The sequence below is a fragment of the Ambystoma mexicanum genome, chromosome 8 (genome assembly GCF_040938575.1).
Source record: "Ambystoma mexicanum isolate Mex_15411 chromosome 8, UKY_AmexF1_1, whole genome shotgun sequence".
In the NCBI taxonomy this organism is placed as follows: Eukaryota; Metazoa; Chordata; class Amphibia; order Caudata; family Ambystomatidae; genus Ambystoma; species Ambystoma mexicanum.
In genome coordinates this window covers 711,884,298-711,908,156 of record NC_090929.1, presented here as the reverse complement: position 1 = coordinate 711,908,156, position 23,859 = coordinate 711,884,298, and the positions used below count along the sequence as shown (strand labels likewise).

The window sequence follows — 23,859 nt, the reverse complement described above, 5'->3', positions numbered from 1 at the left end:
GGGTCTCTCAATGGCCTGCTCGCGATTCCCGTGAGCCCCCAACCCTCACAGACTCAGCCGGTCGCACTAACGTGGCTGGGAATGCCCCCTTTATTTATAGTGCACGCGGCGGAGTGCAACGTCACTCCGCCGCATGCTCTTCCCTTAAAGGGGCAGCACCACACTCCTCCTTTTTCATGAGGACAACAAATTCACATTAACAATTCCAACAATAACAACAACACAGCAAACAGTGCAAATGAAAACATATCCTTCCGTGGTACCCCTTTATTCATAGCTGCTCTGGATCCCCTTAACGACTACAACGACCCTCAGGTCGTTCAGGATACTTGTCCTACCACATAGTCGTTTCCCTTGCCCTGTCCTCAGGAGGTACCTCCTGCTTGCCTCTGGCATGGGCGATCCCTCAGCAGGCGTTCCCTCAGCGAGAGACAAAGGGAAGGGTCCAGCTCCTCCACCCTCATCGGGTACCTCCATGCTGTCCTGCTCTTGGGGTGGGTCAGTCCTTGTGTCACCCAGTCTCTTAAAGAGTGACGGACGACATGCCGTCAGATGCCGTCACTATTTATCCTTTGACAGCTACCACATCCAGCGGCTCCAGTTCATATGGGAGGGACAGCTTCCCGTCAGGGTGCCTATTTCGTATCAGCACCTCATCCCTAGGTGCCAGGTGTTGTGGGCGGAGTCCTCTCCTCGCATTCTCTTGCTCAGTCCTCAGCCGGCGATCATGCTCCACTTGCTTGTCATCGATAACCCCAGGTTCTTTCTCGACAACCTCTGGCAGCAGTCCCCGGGGGCACCGCTTGACAGGGCTTCCGCCGGTGCCACCCCCGTCGATGTATGGGGAGTGGCCCAGTAGACCCTCAGAAATTGGTACAGTGCTCTTCTCAGGCACCGTCCTTGGTCTTGTGCTATGCGGAATGTCTTGTTCAAAGTCTGCATCAGCCTTTCCGGATCGATCAGCCTTTCCGCCTCCCCGTTGGCTCTAGGCCAGAGTGGGGTAATCTTCCGATGTTGAACCCCATACTCGTGCATCAGTTCCGCGAACCGCTCACCCTGAAAGGGCGCCCCGTTGTCCGAGCACAGGGTATGGGGGAAACCATGAGAGGCGAAGACTTTCTCAAGGGCCACCACCACCAGGAAGTGTGTACCCTGTGTGGTGAACCCAAAGTCTGCATGTACCACCTCCCATGGGCACGTCCCTCTGGGCATGGTCTCAATGGCAGACCCTCATTGTGCGGGGGATGCCGCCTGGCACCAGACACATGCAGCCACATGTTCACCGACCTGCCGCTCCAGTTCAGGGAACCACACCTTGAGGCCTAGTCGGGCCTTTGTATTTGCTGCCTCTTGGTGTATTGATGGGCCAGACTTATTACCTCCTGGATCTTGGCTTGGGGGACAACGATCCGGTCACCCCTCAACAGGAGGCCTGTGGCTGAGAATGACAGTTCCTCCCTCACCTTCCACAGTTGTTCTAGCACCCCTTTGGCTTCTTGGGTGCGTCCAGCCAGGGATAAGCCAGGGGTGAGCACGTGTTAGTGCTCACCGGTGTCACATAGAATCTTGCCGTGATTTTTGATCCTGCGTGTTCTACTTTGGCCACGAACGCGCCATCCAGGGGAATCGGCTCTGACCCTCCAAACGTGAAGATGCGAGCCCTGGGGGTGAACAGTTTTGGTGGGTTGTCCTTCGCATCATAGTGTCCACAGACCATCACGTTGACAGACTTACCCGTGCCCACCAGCACCGGGACGGGGGACTTGTTTACTGCAACAATGCACCTTGGTTTCCGTCTGCTTTTTGACTTGAGGGCCTCCACACTTGATACGAAGATGATGTTCTCCTCCTCTTCTTCCTCTTCCGCTTGGGCACCTTTCTCTCCTTGGTCGACTTGGGCCACATTAGGTGGGCGGGATTGACGCAGGAATCCGGACCGTACCGGGCCTCTCGGCACCATTACTGGCAGAGATGCCTTGCCCACCCGTGCATAGTGGTCAGCAAGGCTGCACCACCCACAGGTTCTTCCCACCGCGGGACATTCGGCGGGGTGGGGCAGGTCATAGCCGCACTTCTGGCACGCTTCTCCCGCTCTCCCGCCCCTGTTGCGGAAGCTGTTGCCGGGCCTCCTGGCACCTCTGCCGCCACGGCCAATCGCACAAACCTCCTTCGTCTTCACCGGGCGTGTTCCTGCTTCCATCTTGGATGCATGTGCCTCTGAGATTTCATGGCAGCGCCCCAGTTCCAGGATGCGAGCAAGGGGGGTCCCTGGTTCTCTCAGTACCTGTTGCTGTAGTTTCCCTGACGAACAAGCCTGAATTAGGAGTGTCCTGATCATGTCATCTGGGTCACGCCATGCACACGCCAGAGACAGGCGTTTAAGACGACTATAAAAAGTGTCTAGAATCTCGTCTTCCTTCTGGCGAGCCGATAACATTACAAACCGCTCATAGTCTGCGTTGGCTAATGGGATGAAATGGTTGTGGAGAGCTGTCTTGGCGGCACCATACGAGGCATCAGCAGTTTGAAGTGACTCAAATATCTCCTGCACCGCAGGCCCTGCAGCATACAGCAGTGTCGCCAGCTTACTGTCGTCGTTAGTCTCCATGGTGGCCCTGAAATACACATCAAGGCAGTCAACCCACCGTTTCCATCTGGGTCTCAGACTGGATGGAGGGCCTGATACATCAAACTCCGGGATTGGCTGGAGTGCCGCAGGGGCCCACATTTGTGCCATGACTTGCGGAACAGGCTGAACACCTGGTTGTACCACAGGTGAGGGCTGAACTTGAGGTAAGTGCTGGTCTGCAGGCTGCCCTGCGTCTTGATCACCAGGTGCACTCATGGGTTAAAGCGAACAGGTGCCCCCGTAGGAAGGAGATGGGGGCCGCAATTCACTCAGCCAACACAGGCCTCTGTGGCCGTGGAGTACACCAGTCCAGTCGCACAAACAAAACTCAATGTCCAGACCTGATGATGATGATGATGATGATCTGTAGCAGATGCTGCAGGCCACAGGATCCACCAGTCCAAAATTGTGCTTTAAATGTAGCAGCTGGTCATGATGATGATGATGGTGATGGTGATGAAGATGAAAATCCTCAGCTGCAGAACAGTGTGGAGGATCCACAATCCAGCTCAGATGGTCCAAAAATTGAGGCAGGGGGGTCCAGGGATCAAGCAGGCCTCTGCATCCTTCCCCCAGCCCCTCGCCTTCCCTCGACGTAACTCGCCCAAATAATTAAAAAAAATCTATAGTTGATCAAAAATCTGGGCATGTGTTGGCAGATGTAGCTTCCCACTATCATTGTGTCCAAAAATTGGGCCTGGATGTCAATCATGGGCCCCACCGGAGCGCCGTGAACATTCACTGCCTAGGTTTCAAAATGGCCGCCTGCCGCCTGGTATCCACCCGGCCCGCGGCATGGAACTAACGAGCGTCCTCATCCGCTCCGTTCAAAAATGGTTCCAGGTATCACCACCGGGCCCGGGCAACATACCGGACTCGTCGCCACTGTTGGGCGTCTCTCGCTGACCCTGCTTGCGATTCCTGTGAGCCCCCAACCCCCACAGACTCAGCCGGAGATGTCCACTGTGTTCGGACTCCCGGTTGCACTAACGCGGCTGGGAACGCCCCCTTTATTTATATTGCACGTGGCGGAGTGCAACGTCACTCCGCCGCATGCTCTTCCCTTAAAGGGGCAGCACCAAACTGTTGGAGTACAGGACTGGAGCCTTTTGCACTGCAAAAAAACCCAAATGTTCCTATAAATTTGTTGTACGCATAGGCATATCCGCCCACGTGGAACCCTCCCATTGGACTCGCCTGTCGGTCCTTTTTACCACTCGACTGGACGCTCTATGCAGTGCTGCAACCCATTTTCTGTCACTTGAGCTTCCTTTCACAAAAGTATTTTCTTTTTTTCAATTGTTTTCACTGTTGCAGTTCCGGCTTCGACCACCGTACTTTCGTGCCGATGATGATGTGGTGAATAACTGTTTATTTCTGGAGAATTCTTTTCAATACCAACTGTTAACTATTTCTGCCCAATGCTCCCAACAGCAATGTGAGGAAATGCTTGAAATAGTGACACATGCTGCTAGATGGGCTTCAGAAGTGCACTCGGTAATAAAGGGTTTGGGGTTCGATACTGTTCCAAAGTTTTACAAGCTGTCAGTTGAAAAGCAAAACATCTGGTGAACTGTGGAAATAAATGCAGCACTTTTTTAAATTATTCTTCACCAGAAACTATTTGCATATATTATTAGATGAAGGGTGAATTCAATGAACTGTGACAAATCCAGGGACATTGTCACCTCTCCCCAAGTGGGAGCTACCCCCTTTGGGACTAGGGATGTGAACCCGCCATGCTTAACCCCCTAGGGGACAGGATAAGCAGTATCCCTCTGGAGGCAACTTCTCTCTGGGGGACACAGTCCCCAAGAGATGTAGAAATCACCATCCCTTCCCCGCAGTCACTAACACTTTTGTAGGATATGTAAGGGTTGGAATGAACCTGCCCACTCTTTGCTAATGGCTGACTTGGCTTCTGACCCTAGGTATGCCCAATCTCCTGTGAAGACTAAAGAGAGGAGTGAACCAGCACACGGCGACTGGAGGAGCGTCCCAGGAAGAGCCAATCACGGAGGTGGCTGGGCTGGAAGCGCAGAGCTTAACCAGGCCAAAGACACCAAGGGAGGTGTGGCCAGAGAGAACGCCATTGTCAGTGGACAGAAACGCAACCTGCACCTGGATGGTGCAGCGAGGCGCAGCTAACGGCCGTCTGGAGCAGGCCAGAGAAACTGCAAGAACGAGGGAGATGACCGTCCGAAGGCTGATGCGCATAGCCCTGCTGAAAATTTGCATAAGTGACCCTGTGGCGAGATGAGAGCTGACTAGACTGCATGACCCTCTGGAGGATCACCACTTGAGGCAGTCAGGTACGCGGCGGCTGAACTGGAGAGGGGGGCAGGCAAAAGAGAGAAAGGAGAAGCATACTCCAGAGCAGGGAGAGTGAGAAGGGAAAGACCCCCAAAGTACACAAGATTGAGCTTTCCCCATAGTGGGGAGAATGTGATAACATACCAGAGTGGGGAGTGAGAAGAGGCCCTCGTTTGGTGTGGGGCCTGGGACCACCCAGACTGGGGACGACCTGAGAAACCCCAGAGTGGAGATTAGTCTGAGAGAATACCAGCAGGAAGGATGAAAGATTGAACGAATCCCAGAGGGGAGAAAGACTGAAAGAATCGCAGAATGGGAAGAAACCTGGACTGGGACACCTGAACATCCATACTTGCACCACACTAAGAACAATATTTCTTGAACTTGAACAATGGGCAAAGGCCTTTACTAAAAAGGGCCAGGGTTGGGGTCAGAATCCAGCAGCCATGCCTTCCAGCGTTTCACAAAGTCTTTCTTTGTTTTGTTTGTTGTTTTCGTTTTGAAGATAATAAAAAGTGGTTAAGTTAGAGTAGGATTCCAGAAGGAGTACTTTTAGGCAACCTGACGAGCACCCTTATGACTTTCTTTTGTTATAGAATGGGGCTTACACTTGTAGATTTAAGGAAATATTATTTTGAGTTGATAAAAATAAAACCCTTGAAACAATGTCTGGTCGTCCAAGTCCTGTTTCTAACCTAACACAGAACCTTGTGCTTAATTTCATAAATACATTGCTACGCCTTCCATTATACAAACGTCAATTCTCAAGAAAGTGAAATTGGACAGAAAGATAATCTACTTGCTCTTTACTCTCTTTTTTACATGTTTTCATAATACTGCCAACTAATCTTGTGTGCTAATGCAGGGTTTATATTTAATTTATATCAGAAAATAAAATGTCTCTTTTTTAGCTATTAATACCTTGTAGTTGGAAGGTCTGCTGCAATGAATGATATGTGGTTTTTGCTTTGTCTAGCACATTTCTGACATATTCAGATCCCATGAAAAGAGAACGTTGAAGAAAAGAAGAATTGGTTACATGTTAAAATGTCTTGTATAGTTAACTAATAATATATATACATGACCTGATGTAGTAAGGTATATTTTAGTCATTGTTGTTCACTGAAAAGTGATGTAAAAACAAAATTATGCACCATAAATCACATTTCTGTTTTTGTCCTTGAAGGTACATCATCGGTAAGAAAAGCGAGACTAAGAGAAGACTGGAATCGGAGACACGTACTTCAATCAGCATTCCAAAGCCTGGCTTGGAAGGAGAAATTGGTAAGGATTCGATCATAAAAGCGGACAACCTTACAATGAACACTGTTCATTTGAATCAAACCTGTGTGCTCACGAGTTGATAGGCAGAACGTTTTTTAATAGGAATACATTCCTGTACATTTATGTTGTCTCCAATGACATTGGCCGTAGGCAAGTTGGTCATCGCTTGATCCTCCTTGAATATCTTATAAGTACTGCTCCACCAAGCACGTAGTAACTTCCTGTTAATCCAACAGTTCTCAGACTGCTAACCTTGTTTGGAGTATCATTCACTTGGGAAGCTTGGGTTACTATTGCTACCGGTGGCTTATGCTCTTTGTGTTGTTTATCATTTATACCCTCAATTTGGTGGCAGGAGTGAAGAATAGTAGAATTTTGACTTACTCAAATGTGGTTGCTATTACATTTTACATCACATACACCCCCTGTTCTTTGCAAGTAGCAGCCCCATTTGATCAACTATAGTTGTTTTGACCTGTGTCACGTCCTTGGAGAGTCAACTGCTTCTTTAAGAAAGGTGAATTTTAAGTCGGGGGTGAGGGAGAGTACAGGGGGGGGTGGGATACATTCTGCTTTAAAATGAAATATTTGTTGATAATGTTTAAATTCATAACTTTGGGAATTGGGTGTGTAATCTGATCATTAATTGCCTTTTAGATGCAACCAGGCTATGCTTGCGTAAAAAAAACATCTTATTAAAGACATTTTCTTTGAGAATTTCTGATTATTTCTCAAAGAAAATTCTTTAATAAGACGTTTTTTTTGTACATCATTTAGATCGCATTACATAGTACATTGTTTTGTCAATCCCATCTCTTTGTAGAGCAGAAGACCAATGTCTGCTTATTATTATTTTTATTTTATTGGTTTAAATTCAAACCTTTAAAATGTTACACAAGACAAGACAACAATTAACAAAACACATTAATAGGTATCCCGAAGAGTCCTCCTCCCTTCTCAGATCCAATGTCGTATTATTACAAATGACTTAACATAACTGAGGCTTTAACGTAGCTGAATCGATTCTTAAGTTTGCTTAACATCTTTAGCTGACGGCTGTTCAACTACATTTAGTCTCTCTTCAATTACAGCCAAGAAAGAAGTCAGGGGCATAATTAATTTCATGTCCAATCCATTCCACATTCTCTGCCACCATTCTTCCGCGCACACAGTCTGATGGTCATCATTCCACCGGCCCAGATGAATTGATATTACATCCTTTAGTTCCGGACAGAAAAGCATGAGATGCTTAAGTGATTCCAGCTCTTTGTTGCAAAAGCGACAAATGGAATTTAATCCTACGTTACAAGCCCAATGGCTGGTCCGTTCCTTGGTTTTAATAGCATTTAGCCTGAATAGCATGAATAGTCTCCTGGCTTTCGAATTTGAGAAACGATTCAGGTATTTTTGAAGCACATTGTAACCTCTTGCTTCGGCAGGAGAGTCTTTCATTGCACTGGCAGAATAGCGCTCACTACATGTTGTGATCCAATCGGCACGCCAGATGATCACTTTTGCCACCGTAGGATTTAAGTGGAGAGTTTCCAAGCTGATATTGTATATTAGCAAGAGATCTTCGCATCGTTTCACCCATTGAGATAGTATGTCAGGGCCTCTTGATGACGCATTGTGTAAGATCTTAAATTGCAAAATTCCTTCCTCTGCTCTGGATTTCTGAAATAAAGCCAGTTGGTTCCAGCAGATCCGGGCATGCAGCAAAATTAAGGCAAGTTCATACCTTATGCAGGCTGTTGAGATTCCGATCGGTATGCTTAGAGCCTTAGTCCAGAATGTATGTTCCAGTGAAGCCCAGTGATTCGCCGAACATCCAAAGGTTTTTTCTGCGCCCTATGTCAGGATCGGTACAACTTTCTGTTCGTAAAAGTTTCGCAGCGGACGCATCGAAAATCGCCCAAACTTTCTGTGTATCACAACCCCGTGACATGCCAGCTGAGCACATTTCCTCTTGGATTCGACTACCCAAGGCTCATCACAAATGCTGGAGTTCAGTATCATACCCAGGTACTTTACACTTTTTGATATACGTAGTTGGTCTTGATCTAGTGTCCATACGTATTTTGAGGCCTTTGACTTTTGACTTGCTCTTAAGTTCTCGAACACCAAAATTTCTGTCTTTGCTGTATTGATCTTCAGATTATTAACGCTCACTTATCTTTGCACTGCCTCAAGTTTACGTTGTAGGCCAATCGGGGTTAAATCTAAGATTACCAAATTGTCGGCATACAACAACCATCTTATTTGCGATAAATTGAGCTTCGGTGGAAACACTCTCACAGAGTGTATCGCCTCGCTGATGTCAGAAATGAAAAGACTAAAAATTGCAGCTGCCAACTTGCATCCTTGTTTAACCCCTTTGTGCGTCTTAATCTGTGCTGACAGGGAACCTGATTGATCTAGACGAATTGCAATCGAAGTGTCTGTGTGGAGTTCTTTAATCGCGGCAAGTAAACCTGCCGGGCAACCCCACACTTCCAATTTTTGCCACAAGACGTCGCGATCAATCATATCAAAGGCCATGGAAAAATCGACAAAAGCAAGATACACTTTCGTTTAGGACGAGCAGGTTCAGCGAACACCTGACAAATTTCACGAATCCCGCTTGCCTTTCATCCAGTCTTTTTGCAGTTCTGACCCAGTTGATCAATTTTGTTTGAAGCAGCCACCGGACGATAATTTTTCAGTGACGATCTATTGCCTTTCTTGAGGATCGGCACTATTATCCCTGCCTTCAATGAAGTTGGCACTTGTTTTTGCGTGTTGATTCTTGCAAATAGATCAAAGCACAAATCAGCCCAAAGATCAGGGAACTGTTTGATCATAAAGTTCGACAAGCCGTCAGGGCCCGGCACCCTAGAGTTTTTAGCTCTCATGATTACCTCTCGGATGTCCTCCCTTGTAAAGTGTAAATTCCATGATACTAGGTTGGATGTTGCAAAGTTAGGAGCCAGATTATTATGATATAGAGAGGTAAAATGATGCACCCACTCAATTTCTGATACCAGGCACACTTGCAATGCCTCTTGCGGTGTTTCCATACAATTAATGGTTCGCCAGAACTCACCACTGTTCTTATTAATTAGAGTCTTCAGCATTGCCTCTGCATCATTCTGGTGTAGTAAAAATGTATGGCTTTTAATCCAATTTTTATAAGCTTGTTTGATTACTCTGTTTCTTGACTTTATTTCTTCCTTGGACCCTTGTTTGTTTTTCTGGATTTCAACTCTCGTCATTCTTTTGCGCTGCATCACCGTCAGGTCGAAGCAGTGTTTCTTCCGAAATTACCAGTTTTTCAGCCCTGTATTTTTGGCTTTAAATTGCGACAATATAGACACATATTCATTCTCCTCCGGTGTCGACTTGAATTGGGAGCATATATTGGCCACCTCGCGTTCATCCAGCCTCACACGTAGGCGATTTGATTCCACCAGAACTTTTGTTCCCCATTTTTGACTTTGAACACCTCTTAAGACTTGAAATTTTAACTCTAACATCTCATGATCACTGTTAGCCATTGTGAGAATTTTCATAGAATTTACCCTCGCATGCATAGTATCAGAGGCAAAGATGTAGTCGATAGAAGACCGTTGGCCTTCACGCTGCCACGTGGGCTTCGCCGGAATATCTCCTTGCGTACAGCCGTTTAGCATTGATAGACCTCTTGCGTTCAATTCTTCTGACCAGGTTTTAGCTAGTTCACCTTTGGCAGAACTCTGTGGTTTAAAAAAATCTATATTTAGCTCACCGCAAACTATCAAGCCGCTTCTACTGCTTGACTCCAGCAGGTTATCGATTATTGAAGTAACCTGGTCGATGAATGAATATGTCCCGGTCCAACGATGATTCCAATATAAGTTGATTATATGGATCACATCCAGCACTTTTCGTATCTCACAAACTTGAATATAGGGCGTGTAGTTCTTTGAATTTAGCAACCGGTAGCCTGAGGACCGTTTGATCATCGTTAAGAGCCCTGCTAGCGGACGCCCCTTTTCAGCCTTGATTGCTGGATTTAAAGCGCATTCAAATTCTGAGATCGCTGGCAAGGCGCACATCCAGGTTTCTTGAAGACAAATCACTTGTAAATCCTGTAGCCAGTCATTATTTAGCAGATGTATGAAGCCGCGCATGTTCCATGAAGCAAAGGAACAATCCTGAACCACGCTGGACCTCGGGCATTAGCTGCGAGTATTAGCGTTCAAAGCCGAGGCCAGCCAATTCCATTCTTGTGTAATTTCTTGTTCCACTAAACTGCTTGTTTTTGTGGAAGAGAGCTTGACGGCTGAGTTACCATTATTTATGGTGATTTGAATATTAGCCATTGGACTAGTTCTGGGTATCGGCACCTGCTCACCTGCAACTACACTTTGGAGTGCAAGTGCGGGTAGTCGAACTATAAGGGGCGGCCCATTCTGTCCCGGCTGTTCCTGCTGATTTTGTTCACGCAGGGCAGTTTTTTGAGAATTCTCCACAGACATTGAGTTACCCTTTTGTGTAGCTCGTGCTTCGCCTGCCCCATCCTTCATCTCCACTTTTTTGCACCTTTCGGGTTCCATTAATTTATAAGTGTCGAATCCCAGCAACAACAGCTCTTCATCTGCGTCTAAGATTACATTTGCAATTATATTGGAGTTGATATGCAGAATCACCTTATCCGTACATAGATCATCCGGGAATTTGACAATTTTCAAGTCTTTTAAACCAAGGGATCGCAACCGAGGTATGTGATGGAGCAGTCTTAACACGTTTGTTCTGTTCAAGATTAGTTTATCGCTGCCTTCCAGCCTCTCCAGCATCAGTTTAATCGATGGAGTCAGCTCTAAGGGTCGGGCTGTTACCTGTCTATTCCTGACCGTCTGTTTTTTCACTGATGTCTCTGACTGATGGTGGTCAAATTTCTGGGGCAACGGTGCATCGGCAGCCAACACGGCCGCCGTTGGCTCCCCATTTCCTCTTGCAAAGTTCACCCCACTCAAAAGAAGCTGACATGGTTCACCAACATCCTGGTGCATCGTCTGCAAGCTTGTCCTCAGTCGTTCCCGTTTTGCTTGTAGCGTAATGAACGCCGGGCTCCTGGGCCCTGGATCCCCATCCCTTGCCTCTACTTCCAGAGGAACTAACACACACAACCTGTCTCTGGTCTCTCGTATTGTGTTAGTTGGTGATACTTGATGCTTTTGCAGCATATTCAGGTTGAAATTTAGTGGACCTGTTACCAAGTTCCTGGGCTCATTGATCGGTCTTGAACTCGTGGGCAACATAACTACTTTTTGAATGATTGGAACTTCGAGAGGTGCTTTCACAAGTTCAACTGCCTCTTGCACAGGGTCTTCATAAATTGATAGTTCCATTAACTCATCATGATCGGCCAATTCGGCTTCGTCTAGCAGAACTTCTGCAGCTTTCATATTATTTCCCACTGGTTCTACTTGGGCCGTTTTGTTCTCCTTGATTGTGTCAGCTAGCTTCAAAGTGGTTGTGATTGCTTTATCGACGAGTTGGATCATGTTAATGTTGCGAAGGAATTTTCGGGCTCCTTTTTGTTGAGATTTTTTGTGGGCTGGCATGTTCTTTTGCTTTTTCATTTGGGGGGGATTTTTTTTGGCTTCCCTATTGGATTTGGTTTGGGCTTCAACATCTAGACTTCCAAAGATGGGGTATAGGCCTGCAGACTTTGTGATATCAACAGGGACATCTTCCAGGCCAAAAGCATGATCCACCACTTTCAAGGTTCGAGATGAACCAGATGCCTTTTGACAATCCAACAAAGCTGGATTTGATGCGTTTTTGGCTTGCAGAAAGGCTGTGTGAAACGACGTTTCAAGTAAGTTGGGCTGCCCATCACTTTTGCTATGTACATCTCTGGGGTTCTTAGGATTTTCCACCTCAATTATCACCTGAGGAAAAGCGTCCTTAGGCACCACATTGAGTGGGCCATTAGCTTCCATTGCGTGGCTTTCAGAGTGCATGATGGAATGGGGAGGCTGATTCTCGATTTGAGATGACAGCATTTGACAAGCAGTCTTCACGGCTGACTTTACAGTATTGGATGGGAATGGTAAGAGAGTTGACTGTTCTTTCATTACCGTATCTTCCATGTTACCAACAACACCCAACTCCTCGCCTCTTGGTTCTATGTGTGATTTGCGAAAAAGAGACCGTGCCTCTTTCGCAACATCTGCGAACAATTTTTTATCAATCATGTCATTCCGTTTAGCACCATTGGCTGATTCTATGCCCGCCAGTAATTTTTGATTTACCTCTTCTTGTTTAGTCTTCTGCGCTCCGTGCATTACCTCTAGGTGCATACGTTTTGAATTCATCATAGCCAATAGCATCGTGACACCCTTCACATTTTCATTTAGTGTTTCGTACAATTTGATGAAAGGTGTAAGGGAGATTGCCATTGCAGGCGTTAGGGCTATTAGGAGGTCATTTGAAGGCACATGTACGCAAGGGGCTGGGCACCCACCTCCAGCTTTCCCCTGTGTATCGCGTGCGGCTCGTGCAAACCGAGCCCGTTCTCTCCTAATTTTTGGAAATGGACGCTCAACAAGCGATGAATCCCTAGTGGTAGTTTCCTCTGACGATTCATCACTGTTTGAAGTTTGACTTAATTGAATTTGGTTTCACATCCTAGGATCACGCCCTGCATCATTATGGCAGGACAGTCTTTTCTGGGAGTCGGCCACCTTTCCCTCTTGTGACTGTACTGAAGCGTCGGAAGCCACAATCTCTCGTGACTTGAGTCTTTTATAGTTACCAGACCCCCGTATGTCTCTATTTACATCAGTAACATTAGAACATTGCCTTTTCTGGGGGGCTTTTTGTATCGAGCTTTGATCCGGGGTCGATGCACCAATCCGTGTACATGAGCGGGATTTATTTAAGTTGATCAAGTTTTGTAGTACAGAGCAAACCACCTCTAAGGAGTTTCTTTTGTCAATATGGGATGGGCCATCCCCTTCAACACCTTGCCAACATTCATTTTGTAATGCTGTGTTGGAATTTGCTGGTTTAAGGTAAGAATCCATCATATTTAAAACAGGGGTAGTAGTCTGGGTTATCTGTAGTGAGGCAGGAACCTCGCGTTGGCCAACACATAACGTTCCATTCAAGCCCCCGAGTAAATCAAAACTCACACTTACTTCAGATTCATCTTCAGTTCTAACGTGGCATCCTCCAAGAGACACAGCTTCGGTGCGCCACGCCAACTCAGTGAGGCCAAGCGATTGGCTGATCAATCGTGCCTCAGTCAAGTCTAACTGGTGCTGCAAGGCTTCTGAGCCGACACCATAGTCGCTCGCGGCCGCCGCACTTACTATCTGACCACGCCAACCAGCGTCATCAGAAGCGGCCGCGGCCAGCATCACAGCTGCCGGAGCCGAATCCGCCGCCGCACCCCCCACACCTCGGAGCTGCGGCCACCAAGCCTGCCCCCCCATCCCCAGACAATGACCAAGGCACGGGCACAACGCCCGCCCCGGCCTCCACCAGAGCAGACTCGCCATCCGGAGCGGACTCGCCATCCGGTAAATCCTTATCAATCTCGTTGGCTGTCTTGTTGATAACACTTGCCGTCTGAGTATGAGTCATACCTTCAGCTGACTGAATGAGATTAGAAGAAGGGGACAAGGGCAACGTAGCGGTGGTAGGGGGTGTTTGTAGATAGACAGAAGGCACTAATACTTCACAGCTTGGAACGGAGCGTACGTACTCCTCTGTTTTGGAAGATTCAAAATCATCTTCTATCGGCTCCACTATTGAATCTTTGGTTATTCCTGTGTTTTCCGTTAATGATCCATATGAAAAGTATTGGCTCACCGGTTGTTGTCGAGCTCGTTTGGCAAGGAGATCCTCTTGTGTAGCGAAACGTTTTACTTGGGCTCTAGTCCTTGAGATTAGATTGGATGGATCCATCATTTGCAGCTCACGACAGGGCAGGCACCCCGCACCACCCGCCAAACAGCCAAACAGTATAGTCCTCAGCCCTTTGGTCCTCAGGGCTTAGAGCTGCAAGGGCGATGGAGGCGGCCTTTTGTACCAGGTGACCTAGGTCAGGTGACTTGGTCAGGTGACTTGGTCAGTTGTTAAGGGTACAGGCACACGCACCTCAAATCTCCACTTCTCCTCTCTTCCTGGTAGAGACACTCGCCACAGCCAAACAGTATAGTCCTCAGCCCTTTGGTCCTCAGGGCTTAGAGCTGCAAGGGCGATGGAGGCGGCCTTTTGTACCAGGTGACCTAGGTCAGGTGACTTGGTCAGGTGACTTGGTCAGTTGTTAAGGGTACAGGCACACGCACCTCAAATCTCCACTTCTCCTCTCTTCCTGGTAGAGACACTCGCCACAGCCAAACAGTATAGTCCTCAGCCCTTTGGTCCTCAGGGCTTAGAGCCGCAAGGGCGATGGAGGCGGCCTTTTATACCAGGTGACCTAGGTCAGGTGAATTGGTCAGGTGACTTGGTCAGTTGTTAAGGGTACAGGCACACGCACCTCAAATCTCCACTTCTCCTCTCTTCCTGGTAGAGACACTCGCCACAGCCAAACAGTATAGTGCACAGCCCTTTGGTCCTCAGGGCTTAGAGCCGCAAGGGCGATGGAGGCGGCCTTTTGTACCAGGTGACCTAGGTCAGGTGACTTGGTCAGTTGTTAAGGGTACAGGCACACACACCTCAAATCTCCACTTCTCCTATCTTCCTGGTAGAGACACTCGCCACAGCCAAACAGTATAGTCCTGAGCCCTTTGGTCCTCGGGGCTTAGAGCCGCAAGGGCGATGGAGGCGGCCTTTTGTACCAGGTGACCTAGGTCAGGTGACTTGGTTAGGTGACTTGGTCAGTTGTTAAGGGTACAGGCACACACACCTCAAATCTCCACTTCTCCTCTCTTCCTGGTAGAGACACTCTCCACAGCCAAACAGTATAGTCTTCAGCCCTTTGGTCCTCAGGGCCTAGCCCAGTGTCTGCTTAAGTACTGTGCATTTAAAGATTGTATTATCTGGTATCCTTGGAAGCCAATGATAGAAAAATAGAAGCTTCTCAAGACCTTTTCTCCACCTCCTCTCTCCCCTTCCTTGATAATGCCCCCTCTCCCCCTGCTGCTGCGACTGGCTTCCTCGTCCCTTCTGAGTCATACAGGGGGCAGGCCCTCCCTCGACCAGTCTGCCTCAGCAGCCCCTTCCAGCACTTGCCTTCAGGCATCCCTCCCTGACTAAACTACTGATTCTGGTCCACCCCCCTTCCTTGCACTAGTTGACCCTTATCTCATCACCCGCGCTCTTGCCCTCTGGGCTCCCCCAAGCACTTACCCAGCTCTTGGGGCCTCCTCCCTCCTGCATCCTCTTCCGCTTTCCCCTCGCCCTGACCTGCCCTTCCCCGCCCCTTCAACTTCTTCACTACACTTGCACAATCCGAATGTCACAAGGCCTGGTAGGACTGTAAATTGTTTGTCCTCCTCTGTTCCCCTCTCCTCCCGCCTTTGCCTTGTGGCACATGGAAATACTTTCTGCTATGGGCGCCATACAAATGCTCAATAAATAAATAAAATACAATTATGCTAGATAATCAAATATGTTGCTAAGTGAATTCCGGTCATCTGGCCTTTTGCTCTGTTTACCAGCTCTTCACCACCTGGACAATTCTGTGACCTAGAAATGTTACTATCAAGCACTTTCTTAATATACCCATTATATCCCTGGCTCTTTGAGATGCCAAGTAATAGAACCTTGCAGTTCAAGTGTTGGATATTAAAGATGGTACTGTAATGTTTTATTGCCTTTTCCATATTCATTTATGCCAGATTTCTCCCGATTCTAAGCACGGTCAAATCTATCGACCCAAGAAGGATGAAGGGATGAGTCATCTGAGCCAAAATTCTGCCCTGTGGCTGCAGTTCATGCACCTATATCTGAAGCATGCGCCTAACTCCTTAAGCCATCCTCTCGGTTTTCCTGATGCTTACATAGGGCTATTCCAGTTAAGCACATCTTTGTCATTATGAACAGGCCGGATGAGAATAAAAAGCACAGAAAAGCGGATTGCCATGCTGGTTAAATTCCAACCCGTCTTGAGGCAGGTGATTTCCCTACAGCAACTCGCCAACAGAGATTCTGTGTGCGGCTTCCACATCATTTTAGAAGTGGAGGGGCTTAGTCAGGTGTGAATGCATCACTCTGCTGTAAGAGCAGTCCGAGGTAGAGAGGTTGGAGAATTAAATTATTTCAGGCAGGGATAATGAGACAAAAGGGGTGGACTGTATCCTTGTGCATGCTGCAATTTAAGCAAAAACATTCAAGAATGGTGCTGAATATGTTGTCTGCCAGGCGACGTGTGTCATGGCCCACAAATGGTCGTTATGGCGGAAATGGAGAAGGATCCATGTTCGTGTACCAGTATGTCGCATTAGCAAACTAAGCGTGCAGGTTTAGTCTTTTCAAACATGGCGCTGTGCGTCCTTATGGTTCTGTCTACCTGCACCTCAGCACATTGCAACCCTCGCTGTTCACAGGGTGTAAGACACTGGTGCCTTTGTCTCACTTTACTTTGCCCTTCTGTTATTCTCCTCTCCTGCCTTTAATTACGGTCCGCTTTCCTCAGATCCTATCTCTGCTAGCTACCTAACTCCTAGTACATCGTTCGGTTCCTTCCTGATCCCTTTTCTTCCTGCTGAGATATTTTACTGGCATTTACATTGCTTTCTCGTTTTTGTGATATCCGTTCTGCTTTCCAGAGTGACTTTTCTTTTCTTTGGTATCTAGACTTTCCATCGAAAATGGATTCATCTAATGCATTTCCATCGAATTTTATTAATTGAAAATGCTTTCTCTTTATGCCTCACCACACCTACATTGGTCCACCCACCTCACCTTCCCCAGCCCAGCTGTCAAGACCACCCTGCTACCATTCCCCAATTCTCCCTCTCTGAACACTATCTCTCGCCCACTACATCTACACCTCTCCCTCCCTATGGACATGAACCTCACTCAACCACAAGCCTGACACCACCCACGACACCAGCACCACTCACCACCTGCGTTCCAACCCCTGAGTACCCTCCTTTCATGCAAGCCAGCCATAGACCCGATCCTCCACCACCCCTTCAGTCACACTGACTGTTCTGGCCATACCGTCCACTTTACCCCCTCCCCAAACCCCCGCCCCCCGCCTGGGCCGACACTGGCCCACCAACCACTCAGGCCATCCAAGTCCCTCCGACCACGAGTACCCAAGGAAAACCGCAATGTCCCATCAAGTCACATGCCTCCTTTTTAATGCCCGCTCTGTGGCCAAAAACAGAAACAGCATCTTTGACCTCCTATCCTCTGACAATCCTGATCTCATCTTCATCACTGAAACATGGTTCTCGGACGACTTCAAACCTATCGCGCACAAGGCTTTTCCTCACGACTATTCGCTCATCTCCCACATCAGACCTTCCAGAGGTGGCAGAGTAGTCATTCTCCACAACCATCACATCTCCATCTCGCTCACCGAAACTCAGCCCTGCACAGCTAACTGCAAATCCCTTCTAGTGAAACTCTCTCTGTTACCCACTCTCTCACACACAGTTTTCTGCTCATCTGCAGACCGCCTGGATGCGACGGATATTTTGCCAATAGTCTCTGTGACTCACTAGCAACCAAACTGGTTAAAAACCCAGATCTCATGCTACTGGGGGACCTTAACATCTGGTTTGACATGCCCAACAACTCCATGACCAACCCTTGGTCTACAGTCTAGAGGCACTCAACCTTTCCCGGCATACCACAGGTCCCACCCACATTGGAGGCCACACCCTTGATGGCATTTTCAGCTCCTCTGACCATGTTTCAGTATCCACCCCCAAACCTCTCATCTGGATAGACCACTCAGCCATACCTTTCTCTGTCCGCACACCTGCACCTCCCCCCAAGGCCTGCCCTGTCCCTCCAAATGATCACAAATGCTGGAACACGGTCAAGGTACTACCTGCCATGGCTGAAGCTCTGCTACGCACACTCCCGGCCCCAGATAGACCCATACCCATCGAATATTTTGACTCCTGGCTTAACGACTCACTCCTCCCGCCCTGCTACAACCTGCAAAGGACCAACCCCCAAATGGCTCCTGCCCACCCCCCACCTGAAGGCTTTCAGAAACAAAGCCCTCCTGCACAACTGCCCCGACCACGTCCACACAAACGCTCTGCAACTCCCTCTCTCAGCACTTCCACAAACACAACCCTGAACAGGACGGCCACCCTTAATGCCAAACATTCCAACCTCACCCCCCACCCAACACCCGCTCTTCGAGATTCCACCATCCCTCCACCCCCACACTCCCCAGTAACACGTTCTTTCACTTCTTTCAACCCTATCTCGAGCGAGAAGTTCCTCAAACTACTTTCCAGCAGCAGACCTTCCTGGTCCTCAATTGACCTCTGTCCCGTCTCTCTCTCTCATAGAAATCTTCACCTCACCTGTGCAGGAGAACGGGCTATGTTCATACTCAGTGACTCCCCCACCTCTGGAACCCTTTGAAATAGCGCATGCCAAACCCCTTCTAAAGAAAGCATGCCTCAACCCCCTCCAGCCCATCAATTACAGGCCCGTCTCCAATGCCCAACCGTAATGCATACTCTCAGCTCAATCTTTTAGTTGAATCCAACACCCTCCTAGACTCTGCACAATCAGGCTTCCGGTCGTGCCACGGAACAGAAACCACACTGACCTCGATTTGGGGTGACCTCAAAGTCTCGGCAGACTCTGAAGGATGTGCATCACTTGTTCTCATTGATCTCTCAGCAGCCTTTGACACCATTAACCACGCAATCCCCCTTGACTGACTACACTCCCTAGGAATCCGAGATTTGGTACTCAGTTGGATTGCCTCTTTCCTCAACAACAGACAACAAATAACTTTCCTCCTCTCTTTCCTCGCCACCACGGCCAGTGAACACTGGAGCACCCGAAGGTGCCTGCCTATCACCTCTTCTCTTCAACCGCTACATTACCCCTCTGCCAGGGATCATCTGCTTGCAAAACCTCACCTGCTATAACTATTCTGATGACATCCAAATTATCCTGAGAATTCCCAAATTGAGCTCCAATCCACGACCTGATCGTGCAGCATGTCTTAGAGATGTAGACTTATGGATGACCAACAACTACCTCCTTCTGAACCCAGGTAAAACAGAGATCATGGTGTACGGCAATACAGCTCTACTCGCACAACCACTCCCTTGGCCCCCCTCCCTCTGCATTGCCCCTGTATCTCCACCACAGTCAAAAACCTAGGCTGCACAATGGACCCGGGTCTAACCGTGTCCCTCCAGATAAATGAGGTATCAAAATCCTGTCAATACCACCTCAGCTTCTGAGATGAATCCTTCCTTACCTCGCCTACCCCAACAGACTGGCTGCAATTGGTATCCAGTCAATGCCTCGAATACAAAGCATTGAATGACAAAAGCATCGACCTACCAACTTAACAAACTCCAAAGTCCAAAACGCGGCTGCCAGACTCCTTCTTGCTCTGGGATGACGGGATCGCACATCACCTGATCTACGGACCCTTCAATGGCTCCCAATTGGACAAAGGGCCCACCGAGGAGTGCACAAGGCCGGTCCAATATACCTACAAGAAAGGTTTACCTCCCAACACACACCTTAATGTCAAGCACAGCCCTCTTGCTAGTGATCAGCATCCAATCCAGCCAGGATAAGAAGGTCTGCCTACTCAACCTCGGCGCCAACACTGTGGAACTCACTGCCTCCCCACATTCGACACAACCAAGACTGCATGGCTTTCCGTAAACCACAGAAAACCTGGCTCTTTCCCTACCATGTAAGGGACTGCCTAGGGCCACTTAACCCTCCACCAAAGGCCAGAATCTGGCTAGAACGGCATTATCACAGAAAAGTAGGACCAGTAGGGTCACGGAAGCTGGCTCAAGGGATCCGTCCGCTCTGACCAAGTAGCTGCTGGTGCAACTACAATGGCCGAGCAGACCCCCTTGTGCCAACAAGCTGACCACCCCCAACCCCCGCGCTCCAGTCTTAAATGCCCACAACTCCAAACCTGAGACATAATACCATAATCGTATGCCATGACCAGGCCCGCTCGCTGTCAACCGACCAAACATGCACCGCGTCTAAGACCATGAGATGTCTGTATCTTTCAACCTGGAAACAAATACCCTAACTCCCAACTAGAGCCCAATAGCACCTATATTTCTCTGCCGTAATTGAGCTTAAACATGATCTTCCCCTAAGTAACCACATCGCTGTCACTCCAGGAGATGCCAACCGCGGTCATGCAAACTTAATACCAAACTACTGTGCATAACTATCCCAGAGCGTAATAGCTCCTCTGTCAGTCAAATTCGACTGGGCCTGTTCTTGTTAACCTGTGCCAAACTTTACCTATCTGGGAATTAACACACAGAGCCACTATCACAGGCTCCACTGTCAGCCAATACAATTGGGCCTGTTCTTGTTAACCCTGTGTCAAGCTCTACCTATCTGGGAATTAACAAGCAGAGTCACTATAGCAGAGCCTATCTTTCAAACATTACGATTGGGCCAGATCATGTCATCCGTCTGGTACATAAGGCGGAATCTGATCAAGTCGGGTTACCCTGGCCTACCTAGGAATAATGCCATGAACTCACTCACCAAGGCGTTATAGCAACAATGATTGGCTGGCCTTGCTCTTATCACCTGAGAATATGCGCTATGTCCTCCAGCCAGTCAGCTCTCTAACACTCCTGCTCTCAGGAGGGACAAAGTTGATGCAATATAATTCCGCAACTGAAGCTATAAACGTGTCCGGAATACCCATCACCCGCTATGGGACCCGGAATGTGGGCCCTCTGGCACTTACAACCAAGTCTCAGAAACAAGGACCCTGCAACCGGCCAATCACAACATACTCTGCAATAGTCAGAGGATTCATATTAGAGATCCATTAAAACGAACCACCAGGACAGACGCGGTCTGCTCAGCGGGCTCTGGAAAGTAACCAGAAATAGGGGCCTCTCACCAGTAAGCACAGGCACTCACTCATACCAATGTGCACACTCTCTCTTTTACACCAACAAACAATAAAAAGCAGCTATACCCCTGGATCAATTCGGCCCAGCTGCACACACACCTACACTACCCCCCCACAAAAGAAATCGGCCTAGCTGCACACATAATCTCATACACAGGCTCCACCGCCGCCAGAATGCATACTCGGAGGCCATCTATCTTGCTGCACACATTCCACTGATCTCTCACAACCACTGCACCGCGCCTAGCATTAGAATGCTGCCACTCACCATGCAAACTGCACTGGCTGTACACATTCTGAGTGCACCCAAGCACTATATACTGCCCTACTCTCTCCACTAACCTGGACCCCGGTCCACAATGGCGTTCATCCCACAGCACTTTCAGATAATACCAATGGTATATAAGGCGCTATACAAATGCACAATAACATAACATGTAACAGACATCTCAGATAAGGGCTCTCCGAAGGATCCTGCCCTTCCATACAGCACAAACTAATCCAATTATGGAACTCTGAATAAAAGCAGACACCACTCCTGCTGTAACTAAGGAATTCGTAAAGAAATACAAGCCTTTCCTCTGTGGACCCTGATTTCCCATCTAAGCACCCTACATCAGGGAGCTTAGTAGTACAGGCTGCCAATTCAACATCCAAAGGCGCTGCTTATTCTACCACCCCTCCAGATAGGGATGATGACGGTTATGACACACTGGCAAAAAGGGTCTTTTCGGCAGGAAGTATGGCATTAAAAGCCATCAACGCATCATGCGCACTGGCGAAATATAGCTACACATTATGGAATGTGATTGTACAAGTTGCTGAAAATATTCCAGAAGGGGAAATGTAGAGAGGGGTTTACTAACCTGATTAATAACAGAAAAGAGGTTTGCCGTCAATCCCTACACTCAGGATTGGCTGCATCGGACTGTGTTGGTGGATGCATGGGGTTTAGTGCAGTGATCAGATGATTTGCATGGCTATGTAAATCTGTCCCCGACATTCATTCAAGGGTCCTAGATATGTACTTACTTTGATAGATCCAATCTATTTGGCTCCAAGATGGACGACGGCGCCAGAACAGCTATAGCACAGGGACTCCCCCCAAGAAGTGCCATTTCGAATGTTATGTTATTTGTTGTTGAATGTTTTTAAAACATAATAAAGAGTTAAAAAAAATACTCTGTCCGATACAGATTCCAAGATTAGTTAACTCTGCTATAGGAAAAACAAAAATAATCCAGAAGGTAAGTCCAAAAACAATCTGAGGTCAAGCATAGTCCATGTAGCACCAGAGGGACCATTCGGGAGGCAGTCCAAACATACAATCCAAGGTCAGTTACCAGCATGTATTCAAAGGTAAGCAGAAAAGCGCTACTCACTGGAAGACGTTGAGAAGCGTGGATCTTGAATGGCTTCTTCCTTAAAACCAGGCTCAGTGCAACGCTGTGTTGCCGTGCCCGATGTCATTGCAGTGAATGGGATGTCATCACACTTGGCGTCACAGCATTTCCGGTCGCTCAAATGCGCGCTGCCATGGCAAGCTCCATGGCAACTACAGTATTCTGGGTCGTTGGCTCTCCCCTTCTGGATCCTAACAGAACTCCTCTGCAAAGCCTGTGTTCTATTCGGAGTGAGAGGATGTCTAGCGTGGAACATGCAGAGGTGGCGTGGGGCATGGATATTCTTAGTAGGGTCCCAGGTTTGTTCTTCCGGGTCACTCCCTTTCCAGTCCTCCAGATTATACGGAGTGCCTTGACTGGTCTTGTAATCTAGGATAGCGTTAACCTCATAATACAGGTCCCATTGCACCGAAACCAGAGGAAGTGCAACAGAGAAGCAGATGGTGACACGACATGGCTTAATGAGGCTGACGTAAAAACGCAGGATAGATACGTCATCATGTTGGGATCTTCAGTCATAAGGCTGCCGAATCGGAGCACCTTACTAACTTCGTAGGGACCGATACAACATGGGAGCAATTTCGGGAGCCATGTAGATGCTTGGTTGACAACCAAACCGTGAACCCGGCTGATAGTGTAGGGTGTTTGTTCTCTGTTGATTAGCATACCGTTTGATAGTAGCGTGAGCTGTTTCTGGACACCGTTAGACTTCCTCATGAATCCGAGACACGTTTCTGACACACGAATTAGCCACAGGGGCTGTTTCTACATGGGATAATTTTGCTGGCAGGGAACGCAAATGCTGGTCATAAATCACATCGAAAGGAGTGGGAAAAGTTGTTGTATGCATATTTTGCTGCTTCAATATCAGGACACATGGATTTCTCTTCTAGGAGACATAGGCTTTGCAAATATTGTTGCAGCGTGGTATTCCACCGCTCAGTTTTCCATCTATTTGAGGATAATAAGAAGAGAAAAATCGAGCTTCAAAGCCAAGTAACCTAGTTGGGGACTTGCAGAATCGAGAAGTGAACTGGATTCACCTATCTGAAATAATAATGGACAGAAGACCCAAGAGACAAGAAACAGCATTACAGAACAATTTAGTGTGAGAAACCTGAGGGTATTCTCACTTCTTTTTTCCCTTGGGTCCTCTGCGGAGGTGGCCAGGGAAAGGCCAT

At 48.0% G+C, this 23,859-nt stretch overlaps 1 protein-coding gene across 1 annotated transcript in view; it reads left to right on the top strand.

The window, feature by feature from the left end:
- ASCC1 (activating signal cointegrator 1 complex subunit 1) overlaps positions 1 to 23,859 on the top strand; it is an 857,123-nt gene that overhangs the window by 165,912 nt on the left and 667,352 nt on the right. Inside the window, exon 4 of the mRNA XM_069610516.1 lies at positions 6,129 to 6,226. Coding sequence (XP_069466617.1) covers positions 6,129 to 6,226 — 98 coding nt within the window. The remainder of the gene's footprint in view (positions 1 to 6,128; positions 6,227 to 23,859) is intronic.